Source organism: Ursus americanus, chromosome 12 (genome assembly GCF_024610735.1).
Source record: "Ursus americanus isolate L20-20 chromosome 12, mUrsAme1.1.p, whole genome shotgun sequence".
Lineage (NCBI taxonomy): Eukaryota > Metazoa > Chordata > Mammalia > Carnivora > Ursidae > Ursus > Ursus americanus.
In genome coordinates, this window is record NC_142138.1 from 1,582,927 (window position 1) to 1,598,542 (window position 15,616).

The following is a 15,616-nucleotide window of genomic DNA, read 5'->3' on the forward strand; positions in this document are numbered from 1 at the left end:
CCAGGAATAAGTGTCTTTTCACCTAGGTTCATTCATCAGCCTGAATGAGTGCTCAGTATAAAGTTATTAAGCAAATATTATTTTTGTGTTTATAATAAAGTTGTAGTTTAGCAAAACTATCATGTCTCTGGACATTCTAAAACTTTCTGACTTTCTATTTGAGTTGTAATTTTGAGAGAAACATCTTTTCCTCTGGAGTTATCCTGCTTAGCGAGTATCAGAAATAACTTAAATTTTGCATTGTTCCAAAGCCCTTCTCAAAGTGCCACAACACTAAAATTGATGACTCTGGTGTTTTGAGATTTATGGCTTATAAAAGCCTAATTTTTTAAGAAAAACTGAAATGCCATCAATGCCGTAATAGAAGTTTTTAAATCTCCTTTATGAATTCACTAGTGTATTTATACACCATTTTTGACCTCCTACTATGTACGTATGCTCTTATCAATATACTTGGCATATGCGGATGTTATGGCTGAATTTTGTTCCCCTCCCAAACTCATATGCTGAAGCCCTAACCCCTAGTACCCAAGAATGTGACTGCATTTGGAGACGGAGCCTTACAGAGGTGATTAAGTTAAAATGAGGCCATTAGGGTGGCCCCTGATCCAATTTTACTGGTGTCCTTATAACAGGAAGAAATTGGGAAGACACCAGGCATGCACGTGCCCACAGGAAACCAAACCTGCTGACACCTACCCTTGATCTTGGACTTCTGGGTTCCAGAATTGTGAGAAAAAAAACATTCCTGTCGTTTAAGCCACCCCGCGTGTGGTGTTTTGTCACAGCAGCCCTCGGGACCTAATATGGTAGGTATTCAGTAACTATGCGGAGAACGACTGACTGAGGACATAAAGTCATAAAACCAAGTCTCTGTCCTCAAACAGGTTCCAGTCTGGTGATCCCGACGCGGTACACCCTTTGTCCTGGGCGGTTTCCGGGCCCCGGGAGCTGGGCCTGCCCCGGCCCCGCAGGACCCACCTGCCGCTGCTGCTGCTGCTGCAGGCCGTGCCGCCGCTCCTCCTCTGAGTTGTAGAAGGGCATGGAAGTGCGCAGCGGGATCAGCAGCTGACATATCTTCTCATGGATGCTGCTCCAGTCCGCTCTTTGGTGAACCACACCACTGACAATAAAAACACGGACTTCGTTATCTTTCTCTTTGGCCTGGCCTGAGATTCTAGCGGCCCCACCGCTGGCCTCGCCCTAAAAACTAGAAAAGGGAGCCCAACACGTATCAGGCAGGGAACCCAACGCCATTTCTGACACAAATCTCTTTTCTTTCACGTGGTTATTCGATGGTGTAACGACTAGCGGGGGTGGGAGGCTGTTGTTTCTTCAGGCACAGGTCACACTCTGAAGTCACGTGGTGACGCTGGGGCTCTTCTGGTTTTCTGCTTCGTTAATCACCACAAAGTTGACTTTTAACCCAGCCTTGTTCTAAGGCCATTGTCAGAATATCTGAGCATCAAAGCTGATGGGCGTGAGGGTCTTTTTTGGGGGGAAGAGAAAGGAATTTCCATTTGCTGAGGCTCTAGGAGACGCTCTGCTGTCATGGGTGCCACTGGGTTGCGTGGCTCTGGAGAGCACCTCTGACATGGTCTTCTGTGTTCCAGGGGCACACTCACACCAGCACACCAGGAACGGCCCCCAACCCCAGTGGTGCAGCAGGTGCTTTTGCTAGTAACTATTTAACTTTTTGAGAACAAAACAAAAGCTATTTCAAAGATAAGGAAGCATAGGAGTGGAGAGCCTAAGGAGTTACGCTCAGCCTATACTCCAGAGCCCGCTGATTTTTAGCTCTCCAGAGGGAAGCACTGTGACAGTTTGGTAGAAAGCTTTTCCGAGTTTTACACACAGTTTTACATACTAAACTAAATACAGTTTAATATTTTTGAACACTTAATTGGACAGGACCGCTGATTTTTAGCTCTCCAGAGGGAAGCACTGTGACAGTTTGGTAGAAAGCTTTTCCGAGTTTTACACACAGTTTTACATACTAAACTAAATACAGTTTAATATTTTTGAACACTTAATTGGACAGGACCGCCGTCCTACAGAGAATCCATTCCTTAAAAAATCGCCTCTATGACTGATTCCCAAATCTATTACCCGATTCTGACCCTTTCTCCAATTATTTTTTTACACTTTTAAATTGATAGATAACTCACATACCATAGAAAATTCACCAATTTAAAGTATAATTTAAATTCAGTGGTTTTTAGTATAATCACAAGGTTGTAAAACCATCACCCTATCTAACTCCAGAACAATTTCATCACTCAAAAAAGAAACTCCATGTGTTCTAGCTGGTTCTCTCATTCTTTTCTCCACCCACTGGTGCCCAGAAACTACGAATCTACTTTATGTATTTGCCTGTTAAGGACATTACATATAAATGGAAACAGACAATATGTGATCTTTTGTGTCTGGTTTCTTACACTTAGAATAATGTTTTCAAAATTCATCCATTTCATCGCATGTATCAATACTATATTCCTTTGTACGACTGAATAAATATTCCACTGTATGGCTGTATCACTTTAAATGTTTATCCGTTCATCAGTTGGTGGACATTTTTGTTGTTTCTACTTTTCGGCTATTATGAATAATCCTTCTATGAACATTTGTGTATAAATTTTTGTGTGAACGCATGTTTTCAATTCTCTTGAGTATGTGCCTAAGAATGGAATTGTTGGGTCATATAGTAACTCTATGTTTAACTTTTTGAGGACTGCCTAACTGTTTTCCACAGAGGTTGTACCATTTTACAGCCCAGCAGTCATATAGGAGGGGTTCACTTTTTCTATATCTTTGCCAACACTTGTTACTGTTTTACTACAGCCATTTAGAGTGTGTGAAGTGGTACCTCGTTGTGGTTTTATTTTGCATTTCCTTAGCAACTAATAGCGTTCAGCATCATTTCATGTGCTTATTGACCATTTGTGTATCTTCTTTGGAGAATTGTATATTCAAATCTTCTGTCCATTTTTAAACTGGGTCTTTTATCTTCTTATTGTTGAATTTTTAGAGTCCTTTACATACTCTAGATATAAAATCCTTATCCGATATATGATTTGTAAATATTTTCTCCCATTCTGTGGGCTGTCTTTTCAGCTTGACAGTGTTCTCTGATGCACGGAAGTTTTAAATTTTGGTGGAGTCCAACTAATCTATTTTTTCTTTGGATCCTTGTGCTTCTGGTGTCATATCTAAACTGCTGCCTAATCCCAAATCGCACAGATTTCCAACTATGCTTCCTTCTGAAAGTTTTATGTTTTTAGCTCTTAAATTTAGCTCTTTTTGTCTATGGTGTAAGATAGGGGTCCAAATTCATCTTTTGCATGTGGCTATGCAGTTATCCCAGCATCATCTGGAAGGCACCAGTTGAATGGTCTTGGCACCCTTGTTAAAAATCAACTGACTATAAACGTACATGTTTATTTCTGGACTCTCAACTCTAATCCATTCACCTATATGCCTATCCTTATGCCACTACCACACTGTCTTCATTACTGCAGCTTTGTAGTAAAATTAGAAATTGAAGAGTATGAGTCCTCCAGCTTTGTTCTTTTAGAAGACTTTTTAGCTATTCTGGGTACTTTGTATTTTCATTTAAATTTTAGGATTAGTGTGTCCATTTGTACAAAAATGACAGAATTTTGTTAGGGATTGCATCAATAGATCAATTTGAAGTGTTACTATCTTAATAATATTAAGTCTTCTAAACTATGAATATGGAGTATCTTTCCATTTATGTGGGTCTTTAATGTCTTTCAAAAATGTTTTTTAGTTTTCAGTGTATAAGTCTCACCCTTCTTTGATTAAATTTCTTTCTTTTTTTGATGCTACTGTAAATGGAACGGCTTTCCTAATTTCATTTTCAGATTGTTCATTGCTAGCATGTATAAATACAACTGATTTTTACACATTGATGTTGTATTCTGTAACCTTGCTGAATTCATTTATTAGCTCTAATAGTTTGTGTTTTTTTCATAGGTTTTTTAGGGATTTCTCTGTGTAAGATCATGTCATCACCAAATAGAAGTACTTTTACTCATTATTTTCCAAGCTGGATGTCTTTTATTTCATTGTCTTGCCTAATTGCCCCAACTAGCATTTTTAGAGCAGTGTTGAATAGAAGTGATGAAAGCAACATTTTTTTGCCTTTTTTAAAAATATTATGTTAGTCACCAAACAGTACATCATTAGTTTTTGATGTAGTGTTCCATGATTCTTTGTTTGAAAGCAACATTCTTGTCTCATTCCTGATTTTTGGGGGGAAAGATTTCAGTCTTTGATCACTAAGTATGATGTTAGCTTTGTGCTTCTCCATAGGTTATTCATTGATACCCTTTACTAAGTTATGAAAGTTCCTTTCTATTCCTAATTTGTTTTTATCACAAAGGGTATTGGATTTTATCAAATGCCTTTTTTTTTTTAAGATTTTATTTATTTATTTGACAGAGACACAGCCAGTGAGAGAGGGAACACAAGCAGGCAGAGTGGGAGAGGAAGAAGCAGGCTCACAGTGGAGGAGCCTGATGTGGGGCTCGATCCCATAACGCCGGGATCACGCCCTGAGCAGAAGGCAGACGCTTAACGACTGAGCCACCCAGGCGCCCCTATCAAATGCTTTCTATGTATCTATTATCGTGTGGTTTTTTTCTTCTCTTCTGTTAAGATGATGTCTTAAATTGATAGTAGTATGTTGAACCAACCTTGAATTCCTGGGAGAAACACCACTTGGTCATGATGTATAATCCCTTTTATATGCTGCTGGATTTGGTTTGCTAGTATTTTGTTGAGAATTTTTTGCATCCATATTCATGAGGTATATAGATCTGTAGTTTTCTTGTGATGTTTTTGTCTGGTTTTGGTATTAGGATAACACTTATCTTATAAAAGGAGTTGGGGACTTTTTCTACCGCTTTTATTTTTTTGGAAGAGTTTTTAAAGAATTGATATTAATTCTTCTTTAAGTATTCAATAGAATTCACCAGTGAAGTCATTTGGTCCTGGGCTTTTCTCTGTGGGAAGTTTTTGATTGCTAGCTAAATCTCTTTAGTTATAGATCTACTCAGAAATTTTTTTTTCTCTTGAGTCAGTTTTGGTAGTTTGTGTCTTATTAAGGAATACATTTCAGCTAGGTTTTTTTATATGCTGGCATACAACTGTACATAGTATTCTCTTATAATCTCTTTTTTTTCTGCAAAGTTGCTAGCAATGTCCCCACTTTCATTTCTGACTAGTAATTTGGATGTTCTGTTCTTGGTCAATCTAGCTAAAGGTTTGTCAATTTTGTTAACCTTTTTAAAAAACCAACCTTTGGTTTTGTTGATTCTCTATTGCTTTTCTATTCTCTATTTCACTTATCTCTGCTCTAATCTTTAATATTTTCCTCCTTCCACTAGCTTTGGGTTGAGTTTGCTTTTCTTTCACTAGTTTCTTAAAGTGTAAGGCTAGGTTATTGATTTAAAATCTTCCTTCTTTAATAACGTATGTGTTTTCAGCTAGAAATTTCCCTCTGAGTACTGTTTTCACTGCATCCGTAAGTTTTAATATTTGTGTTTTTGTTGTCATTTCATTTCAAAGCATTTTCTAATTTCCTCTGTGATTTCTTCTTTGACCCATTTGTTGTTTAAGACTGTGTTATTTCCATACATTCATAAATTCCTCAGATTTCCTTCTGTTATTGATTACTAACTAATGTCATTCCACTCTGGTTACAGAACACACTTTATATAATTTCAATCCTTATAAATTTATTGAGACTTGCTTTATGGTCTAACACATGGTCTGTCCTGGAGAACGTTCCATATGCACTGGAGAAGAATGTATATTCTGCTGGTGGTGGTGGTGTTCTATAGATGTCTGTTAGGTTTAGTTGGTTTATAGTGTTGTTCAAGCCTTGTATTGCCTTGCTAATCTCCTGTTCATTATTTACAGTGGAAAACTGAAGCATCCAACTATTATTTATTTCTTCCTTCAATCTGACAGTTATTACTTCGTACATTTTGAGATTCTGTTTTTGGGTACATAAATCAGGAATTTTTGCATTTCTATTGCTTATTGTATATTTTTACTCAAATGTGACTAAGTTAACTGTTTGATTCCAATTACACATATTCTAAAACTGGTAACAACAAGCTAGCACAGGGCCAGCAAAGTTTTTCCGTAAAGGGCCTAATAGTAAATATTTTAGGCTTTGAAAGCTACATGGTCTCTGTTGCAAAAATTCAACTCTTTTGTTGTAGCAGAAAAGCAGTCATAGATAACATGTAGCTTTGTTCAAGCCTCTCTCGCCCTCCTTCCTTCTGGCGTAACAGAAATGCAATAAGGTATTTTCTTTATAAACTGCAACTGCTATCACAGAAATGATAAAAGCATTAACAAAATTTTTATATAGAATTATTGTAAACAAATCAATAAAAGCACTTAACAGCCAGGATATAGAAATAGTTGAGTTCCATAGGGTATTAAATAGGGGCTTCTTGAGTAATTGTGTGAGCAATGGAAATATTAATTTACTGAACTACCTAGACTTTTTTTGACATATCTTGCTTTTCCAAATAAAATGAGCATTATTTATATATTCATGAGCTCCTTCCTTATTCGTCTGTTTCACCCCTAACACCCAACACAGGATCATGCATAAAGAAGGAGTTGAAAATTATGTTTTCGATCAGGGCTCATAATCAAGTAGCTTGTGAGCCAGACGTGCTTTGTTTGGCCATTATCATGTTTTTAAAACTGAATTTGGATGTCATTAGGCAGGACACTCATTCTGCAGTTTACCACAGATTCTACTGTCTCCTGCTATGGAATACCACTTCACTGCTGTTTTCTCTTCCTGGCCAGTGAAAGCATTTTAATTGGTGCCCCATATGTTCAATAAAAGGAAAACTTATTTCAAATTACTCTTATCTATATGCTGTGATTTGCTCAGTATAGTACTGAAGCCTCTTTTACCTGTCTGTAATGTTTCAGTGCGTACTTTACTAAAATTGCCTTTTCTTACAAATGATCAGTTCCCTGGGAACATTCTCACAATGCAATACAGAACAATATGTGCAAGATTACATAGACTGTATAAAACTGATATATGTATAGGAAAAGGATATAAGGAAATCAATCAAAATGTCAGGTCATTAATCTCTGGGTTGTGAGATTATGGATTATTTCTCTTCTTTATTCTTTATATTTTCAAGGTTTCTACAGTGAGCATGGGTTACATTTACAAAAGGAAAAAACTCTTTAGCAGAAAAAGAAAAAAAAAACTTTCACAAATTTGGGTTGACTGTCCTTCTTGCTCCTTAAATTAGAACGAGGAGAAAGAATATTTATTGAGTGCCAACTTGGTCTCAGGCATGATACTACATGCTTTACATTCAACCACAAAAACTCTGTGTGGGAGGAGTATTAAAGCCCCCATTTCCGAGATACAGAACAATTACCTCAGTTTTCTTTTATGGAAAAAATCTTGAAATCACCAGGACAAAAGCATATAGAAATCTGGAGATTACATGCAAACAAAGAATCATGGAACACTACATCAAAAACTAATGATCTACTGTATGGTGACTGACGTAACATAATAAAAAATTTAAAAAAAAAAGTAAGAAAGAAGAAATCTGGAGAAAAGAGGTGGCGTGGGTTGGGGGGGGGGGAGAAGACCTTAAAGAAAATTAAAGGCAGTGAAAAAGAAGAAAAGAAATAATGGTGGATAAAGGCACAGGAAATAATACTTTATTCATGCATTCATCAAATATTTAGTTTCAACTATTTCAAGACACTTTGCAAGAGACTGTAGGGTATACATAGATGGGTTTGACACAGATCAAAAGATACCATATGTATGACAGTCCTTCTATATGCCTTCAACATAATATCCTGCCTCAACGGAACACAATAAAATTGACATAACACACTTGCCGACAACTGAAATGAGGAAGGGAAGTAAGAGTCAACTGAGAGTAGAGAGTGACTACAAAGTGAGTTGAGAGGAAGAAGGAATTACTTCTGGCTGCAGGGATGAAGGCGAGAGGGAAAGAAGTAGATGCTCATATCAGCCAAAGGACTCTCACCGCTCCCCTGAGTGCCAGGCTGGTACTTGAAGTTGTTCACTAGCCATCTCTCCCAAGTGACCTGAAGGCCCTAAACTCTGTGTCCACAACCCAATCTGTCACCCACCACCACCTCCCTCTGTGTTAATAGGTTTACTATCCAATCAGAAGTTTGCTTATTCAACAAATGATCACCGAATGTCCGGTATGTGCGACCACTAGGTTCAGTAAAAGACACAGATATCAAACAAGTAAACACAAAATTAAAAAATACAGGAAAAACGAAGAAAAAGGTGAGACAGAAAAATAAGAGGAGTATTTTCAGAAGGACCTTTCTGAAGAAATAACATTTCTGAGAAATGAAGGATGAGAGGGCCCTAGGAAGATCTGTGGTTGAAACGGAGGTTCCCAGCAGTGAGGACAGCCTAGGAAAAGAAACTGAGGTAGGAAAAGACTTAGCAAATCAGAACTGAAAGAAAACCTCTATAATTACATCAAGGAAGAGAGGGGGTGAGTGTGGTGGGAAATGAAGGTAGAGAGCTAACTGGGGCTTTGTAGTTTCTGCTATAAATTCTGAATTGTATTCTACATGTAATGAAGAAACAGCAATGAAAACACAGATGTCATCCCTCCCTTCATGGGATATACAGACCTAGTGAGGAATACAGAGTGTTAAACAACTGATTTCAATCTGTTCATAAGTTTTAGGATAGGGAATATATACAGTGCTGTGAGAGCACTGAGGAGGGACCCCTAATTCAGTCTGAGGAGGTATATTCACTCTCCACTGAGACCACTACAACAAATTCTTAATCAGTTATGCAGCCTCCAGGGTCTACCTTCCAATTTATCTTCCACACTGCTACCTGTCATCTTTCCTTAACACAAATGAGAGCCCATCAAAACCATCCATGACCTCCCAGAGGATAAATTCCAAACGTCTACATCTCATGTCGCCATTTGGCCCTAACCTGTATCTTCTCGGTTTAAACTCTACTACTACCTACCACAATGGTTTTTAAACTTTCTTTTTAGTAATACATTTTATCATTACAAACACACATAGCCACATAAAACACTAGAAAGTTTCAAGAAACAATTAAAGTAGGATTACTTTGATACTTTCTATTTTATTCTACTTTTTTTCCCCTAAAATGTTTGTTGATTTATTCATGAGGGGATTTATTCATTCAATGGGTCTAGTCTGCAATTTGAAAATCAGTGACTGCCTCCTCCACTACTACCTTCTCTAATCAGCTGTGAACAAACCATTCTTTCACCCTTTACCCAAGTAGACCTGGACACCAGGAGTACTCTGCCCTTCTGTCTTCGTTGTTCATTCACCTAGCAATTTCCTTCTGACCTTTCAAGAATCATCTCAAATTTTTCAGAGAAACCTTTCCAGATATTGCCCCAGTCATCACGCTTCCATCCTTAGAGGTCCCATGAAATAGCACACCCTGAGTGACAGTACTTGTCATGCAGGGTTTATTATAATGACTTTTCAAAAACAAGTTAGTCTGCTCTGGACTAGGTTTCTGGACATCAACAACCTAGCTGTTTTATCTCAGGTCCAACATAGGGTCTCATCGGAAGCAAAGGCCAGGGGGATGTTACGTTGAATAAATGAAAACTCACCTCATTTTCTACTACGCTCCCCACACTCTGACCACCTTGGCTGTGCACTTCTTTCTGTTGCTCCAGCACACCAGTCCTTCCTCCCTCCGAGCCTTCCTCTTCCCCCAGCATTAACCAGGCGCACTGCTCCTGCATCATCTTCAAATCAATATGTACCCTTCGAAAGGCCATCTGCCCAACCTCCCATCACGTTTCCTTTGTCCTTATGGCATCTATGACTCTCTGAAATGATCTTTTCTTTTTATTTACTTATCTATGTTCCTCATTAGTGTGTTAGATCTTTGAGGGGGCACAGCCCACCAAGTATCCCCCAGTAACTTCGGCTGCTAGGACCATGCATAGCGCACGGTAGGCGGTCAACAAAACCTCTGGTGACGAACGAGGGAGCGGGAGAAGAGGCAGACACAGAAGTCTTAGGGACCTGTCTCGAAGCCCCCTTGAGTGTTCCCTGGCAGAGCCGGTGCTATGGCTTAAGCAAGGCAGCCAGGTGCCACATGTCAGGGCCTACCAGTAATAAGTGACCGTGCAGGCCGTGCACACCCGCTCGGCCGGGGCTTCGCACACCTCGCAGCAGAGCCGGCGCCCCTTGGGCACGGCCAGCGGGTAGATGATGTCCATGCTGCCGCCAGCGGAGTCTGTCTCCAGGACGGTTGCCCGGCGAGGAGACGCGGGACGCCGGCGTCACGTGACCGCCATCGGGCAGCCTCGGTTCCAAGATTTCAAGCGCAGGGGGGAGGGGCGTGACTCCACTGACATCTAGAGTGTATTCGTGGGGTTGAAAAACGACAACACAAAACTCCTTCTCGTTAAGTCCCGAAGGTTAAATGGCCGAGCAGTCTGACTTCACTGGAATCTAAGTCCAGAAAGGCCGATAGGGCGGCCGGTGGGAGGCAGAAGCGGCCAGTTCTTTACCCGAGCAACGAACGTGAGGGGACGTGGTCCTTCCAGACGCCTGCCCGGCCAACGACTCCGGCCGGTCAGGGTCACCTCTGCGAGGCTGTGGGCAGAGACCGTACGCAACCGCGCCGAGGAGAAGGCGGGCGCCGGCGCGCGGCGAGGAAGGGGAAGGCCCGCCCCCTCCCTGCTGCGGCTGCGCGGGGACCGGGTCGGGCAGGGGCGCGGCGCGGCGCGGCGGCAGCGGAGCGGGCGCGAGTGCGGGCGCGAGTGCGGGCGCGCCCGGGGGCCGATGGCGGACGTGGACCTGGTGGCCGAGTTTCCCAAGCCTGCGGATGCTGCGCGCTTCGCCGAGGTTATGGCTCGCTTCGCCGCCAGGCTGGGCGCGCAGGGCCGGCGGGTGGTGTTGATCACGTCCGGCGGCACCAAAGTTCCCCTGGAAGCCCGGCCAGTGCGCTTCCTGGACAACTTCAGCAGCGGGCGGCGCGGTGCTGCCTCGGCCGAGGCCTTCCTGGCCGCGGGTTACGGGGTCTTGTTTCTGTACCGCGCTCGTTCCGCCTTCCCCTATGCCCACCGCTTCCCGCCCCAGACCTGGCTGTCGGCGCTGCGGCCCTGCGGCGCAGCCCCTTCGGGCTTGCTGAGCCTGGAGGCCGAGGAGAATGCACTTCCGGGCTTCGCGGCGGCTCTGCGGAGCTACCAGGAGGCTGCGGCTGCCGGCACCTTCCTGGCCGTGGAGTTCACCACTTTGGCGGACTATCTGCATCTGCTGCAGGCTGCGGCCCAGGCGCTCAATCCTCTGGGTGCGTGCGCATAGGAGTTCAGAGTTTCCTGCAGGCAGAGCCTTTCTCCCCAGACACTTTCCCCCTCACCTTTTCATTATCCGCAGTCTAACAGCCGGGGAGCCTGAGTTGAAAGGAGCAGATCCCATATCCCACTCCAATTTATTACACCCTGTGCTTCTCTCTGCAGGCTCTTCTGCGATGTTTTACCTGGCTGCGGCCGTGTCAGATTTCTATGTTCCTGTCTCAGAAATGCCTGAACACAAGATCCAGTCATCTAGGGGCCCACTGCAGGTGATGGGCGCTTCTCTTCCAGAGATCTGATCCCCCATAATCAATCTTGGGTTAATTCCCTCTTGATCTGGAGATGGCCTTTCTGCATTCCGTATGTGATAGGCGCTAGGGATACAGAGATGAATAAGACACCGCCCTCCCTCAAGAACCTCACAATCTAGTGAGGGAGCTGGACACAGACTAATTACAATACAGAGTGAGCAATGCTCTAGTAGAGGTACGTACAAAGTGAAGTCAGAGCATGGGGTGAGTGAATCTTGGGGAAGCCAAGGAAGGCTTCCTGGAGGAAATGACATAAACTGGGTTTTAACAGATGAATAGCGAGTATAGCAGACAACGTAGGGAAGGTCATTCCAGGTAGAGGACAAATTGGAGTTTGGAAATGAGCCGTGTGCTGTGAACTGAAGTTGTTTGGTAAGGCTGGAGAGCAGGGAGAGTGGGGCGCAGGGTGGGCCAGCTGACCGAAGAGAGCTTATTTTATAGATTTTGTATTCCTTTTTAAGGAGCTTGGACTTTATCCTGTGGAGCTAAGGAAAACAAGTAGGAGAATGAGATAAAGTTTTTGTTTGAAAAGAACATTCTGGCATCAGTATTAAAGGTGAATTAGGGAGAGAGTGGCAGGTGTAGGTTAGATGACGATGGTTGCTGTATTTTAAGGAAAGGGTATGGGGTGACTAGAGGTGTGGTTGAGATGTTGAGGTGATCTGGCATCCTGGAACCTGAGAGAATTCTTAATCATTTATGATTCAAGCAGAATTTAAATAGGAGAAACTACCTGTGGGACACTTGCTGACTTTGTAGGATACTAATTTGTTCATTTCTTCAATAAATATTTATTGAGTACCTACTATATGCCAAGTACTATAGTAGGACCTGGAGATAAAGCAATGTGAAGAAACATACTGTGCCCTTGTGTTGCTTACAGTCTTCAGAGACATAAATAAGTCAAATGCATACTATGTTAGGTACTGAAAGATGCTATGCAGAAAAACTAAGTGAGGAATGGGAATATAATCCCTTTAACACTTGCTAACTTTCTGAAATCCTGATAATTATCATCGTAATTTCACAATTTTAAAATTCTGGGAGGATTAGTTTATCCTGTCTTTTTTAGTTCTTTCTTGAAAGTACACAAACCAGCTCAATATTGTTAGAACAGTCAAGACTGGTATAGTAGGAGTTTGATCAATTGAAAATAAAATCAGTTCTATTTCTTCAGTGCTACGATGTGTTATGAGTGACAGTTTTTAAATGAAATCAGATAGCCATTCTACCAGTGCAAGGGATATTTTAGGCTAAGAGGTTTAAAAACCCAACGTTAATTAAACTTCTGCCAAAGTTACATTTGCGTTACAGATTTGCGTGAATAGATTTGTTTGAGTGTTTGGTTTAAAATAAGGGGAATATTTAAGAAAATATAATGCTGTTTTTCAGAGCTCTGTTAATGGTGATGAGGGTGGTAGGGCAAGGTTAATTCATAAGACATGGTTTTGTCTCAGAATTTGTATAACGTCTTGGAATTACAAATCCTTATGAACCCTACAGATCCAAGGGTCTTAGGCTAAGCATTTAAAATGCTCTGAAAAGTTTGACAATGAGAAATCCCACTTAAATTGACACAGTCAAAAATCTGAGTCCCTGCGAGTTTCCCATGAGACTGACCTCGTAGATATTGACCTTTGTTTGCTTATTAAGCTTTTCTTTTTCCAATACAGATAACAATGAAGATGGTGCCAAAAATGCTTTCTCCTTTGGTTAAAGACTGGGCTCCCAAAGCATTTATAATTTCCTTTAAGTTGGAGACTGACCCTTCCATCGTAATTGATCGTGCACGGAATGCTTTAGAAGTTTATCGACATCAAGTGGTGGTGGCCAATAGCCTTGAGTCACGACGGTCCTCTGTAGTTATTTTAACGAAAGACTCAGAAACCAAGATATTGCTGTCAGAGGAAGAAGTAGTAAAAGGCATAGATATAGAAGAGAAGATAGTGGGTGATCTTCAGTCTCGACACACGGCTTTTATACATGACAACTAAAAAAGCCTTTGTAGGATAAAAATTGTTCAGTGGATCAGGGCTCTTCTAAGTGGTAAAAACAAATCCTTTGCTTTCATAAAGACAAAAAATGAAGGGAAAAAACAGTGAGTGGTATGCAGGTGAATATAGTTTGGTATTTGTCTTCTAAAGATCATTTCATACTCAGTAAAAATGAAAACAAAAGGAAAGCAGTTATGACCAAACCACCTGACACGCTCATCTGATTATCACCTGGATTTTGAAAATGAGCATGAGCTGTTCCTCACCTTTAAAAAAAGAGCTTATTGGAAATTATATTCCTCAACATATACATGTGAGGCCTGAATATCGACCTTCTTCGTACTAGGAGAAGGATTACGGATGCATGAATGGCCATGCCTTAAAGATCAAATATTTCTTGATGCCTAGTATGTGGTAGGCCCTGAGGATTATGAGGATTAAAAAGATGAATAAATATGTCTCTGTCTGGGAAATGGGTGTATGAAAAATAAAGTGCAATAAAGTGTGTGCCCAAAAGCCAACATGATGGAAATGATGTTTTTTGAAAATTTATCAAAGGTGGGAGTACAAGAGGAGGACCCTTCCCTTAAGATAGATTGCACGTAGAATGATGAGCTTCCCATGACCTTCACTTTTTGCTCCTTTTCCCAGGTTGACTCTCTATTTGAGTTAACAGTTTACCTTTCAAATATTCTAGAACTGTTCTTAAGGGAAACGACTTCTACCTGGGGCCTGGAAAGGGCCTATTAGTTAGTTTTGCCCTGAGGGAAGCTTTACTATGTGGTAAGAAGTAGGGGCTTTGAAGCCATCTCAGCCAAGTTTGACCCTTTAAGCTGTATTACCTGTTACCTTTGTAAGCTTAGACCATTGACTTAATCTCAGGTTCCTCATTTATAAAATAGAGATACCCGCACATAAATTTTTCTCAGCAAGGAGGTGTTCTGATGGTGTCTGACCTGATCCCTGAATTCTTGAGTTTTCAAAGCTCCTCTCACTGTCCTGGGCTTTGGGTTGGGAGTACGCAAGAAGTGTGGTTCCCTACAAAAAATGCCCTAAATGGTCTGTAGGATGATCCAGAGTGCATGTCGAGAAACTACCATTAATAAGTAGGTAGAAGCAGGAAATATACTTCACATACTTGATTTAAAATGCGATGATATTTCATGGAGTCGGAAAGCGTAGCCCAATGTGTCTGATGACAGTGGTACAATAAATTTTAGTTGAAAAGATCTGAGCAGAGGTGCAAAGATGGCATTGAAATATGTCATTAAATCAAGAAATGTGACTTTCAAGCAGAGGAAAAATAACTGCAGCAATCAGGGCTGTTCTGGAAGCAGTAGTCCAACCAAACAAAAATTTTTAATTAAAGTCTAAGAAAAATCTCAAAGACAACAGGCTCTGTCAGCAGTGTCTGCAGTACTGAAGGGATAGGAAGCAAAAGATTGATTTTCTTCCCTACATCTATACCTTCGTGTGGGTGACGACTGTCATGATGTTTGAAGTCCAACAAGGATAAATGGAGTGAAAACTAGAAGCGATTCTAATCTTTGTTTCTACCCTATCACTTCCCTTAGGAACCATTTCCTATCCTGTTTTGTTAGGCTTAAACAAACACCACTTTCCTACATGGAATTATTTAAAGTGTTTTCCAATTCCAATTTAATTCCCATTTGGAACACTTAAACAGTATTTACACATGTTAAAATTCCAAGAGGTTTTTTTGTTTTTTTGTTTTAACATTAAATAGAAGTATGCAAAGAAATAATGAAAAGGAATGCGAGTCAATGAGAGCAAATGAGAAAGCACTTGATCGAGATTGGAGGACCAAGAAATGTTTCCCTGAGGAAGTGACACTTGAACTAATAAGCAGGAGTTAAGTGGACTGGAAGTGATGGTGGTGAGCATTTTAGAT

The 15,616-nt window shown here is 41.1% G+C and overlaps 2 protein-coding genes across 9 annotated transcripts in view; one reads left to right on the top strand and one right to left on the bottom strand.

Annotated features, from left to right (window-relative positions):
- Positions 1-10,188, bottom strand: part of ZMYND12 (zinc finger MYND-type containing 12) — a 33,868-nt gene extending 23,680 nt beyond the window's left edge. For 6 of the 8 annotated variants that reach the window (XR_015726229.1, XR_015726230.1, XR_015726228.1 and 3 more), the window contains exons 1-2: positions 9,702-10,185; positions 982-1,123 (exon numbers count right to left, since the gene is read on the bottom strand). Coding sequence is in view for 1 of the 8 variants with exons in the window: in XM_045799823.2 (XP_045655779.1) it covers positions 982-1,123; positions 9,702-9,706 (147 nt within the window). In the remaining 7 variants the exon portion in view is untranslated. Of the gene's footprint in view, positions 1-981; positions 1,124-9,701 lie in introns of all 8 variants that reach the window. The other 2 variants (XR_015726232.1, XR_015726231.1) reach the window with 2 other exon arrangements.
- A 596-nt stretch (positions 10,189-10,784) lies between these two features.
- On the top strand, positions 10,785-14,225 carry PPCS (phosphopantothenoylcysteine synthetase). The gene is made up of 3 exons (XM_045799832.2): positions 10,785-11,395; positions 11,565-11,668; positions 13,384-14,225. Exons 1-3 carry the CDS (start codon positions 10,888-10,890, stop codon positions 13,702-13,704), a joined length of 933 nt encoding a protein of 310 aa, XP_045655788.1. The 5' UTR covers positions 10,785-10,887; the 3' UTR covers positions 13,705-14,225.
- The last annotated feature ends 1,391 nt before the right edge of the window (positions 14,226-15,616 follow it).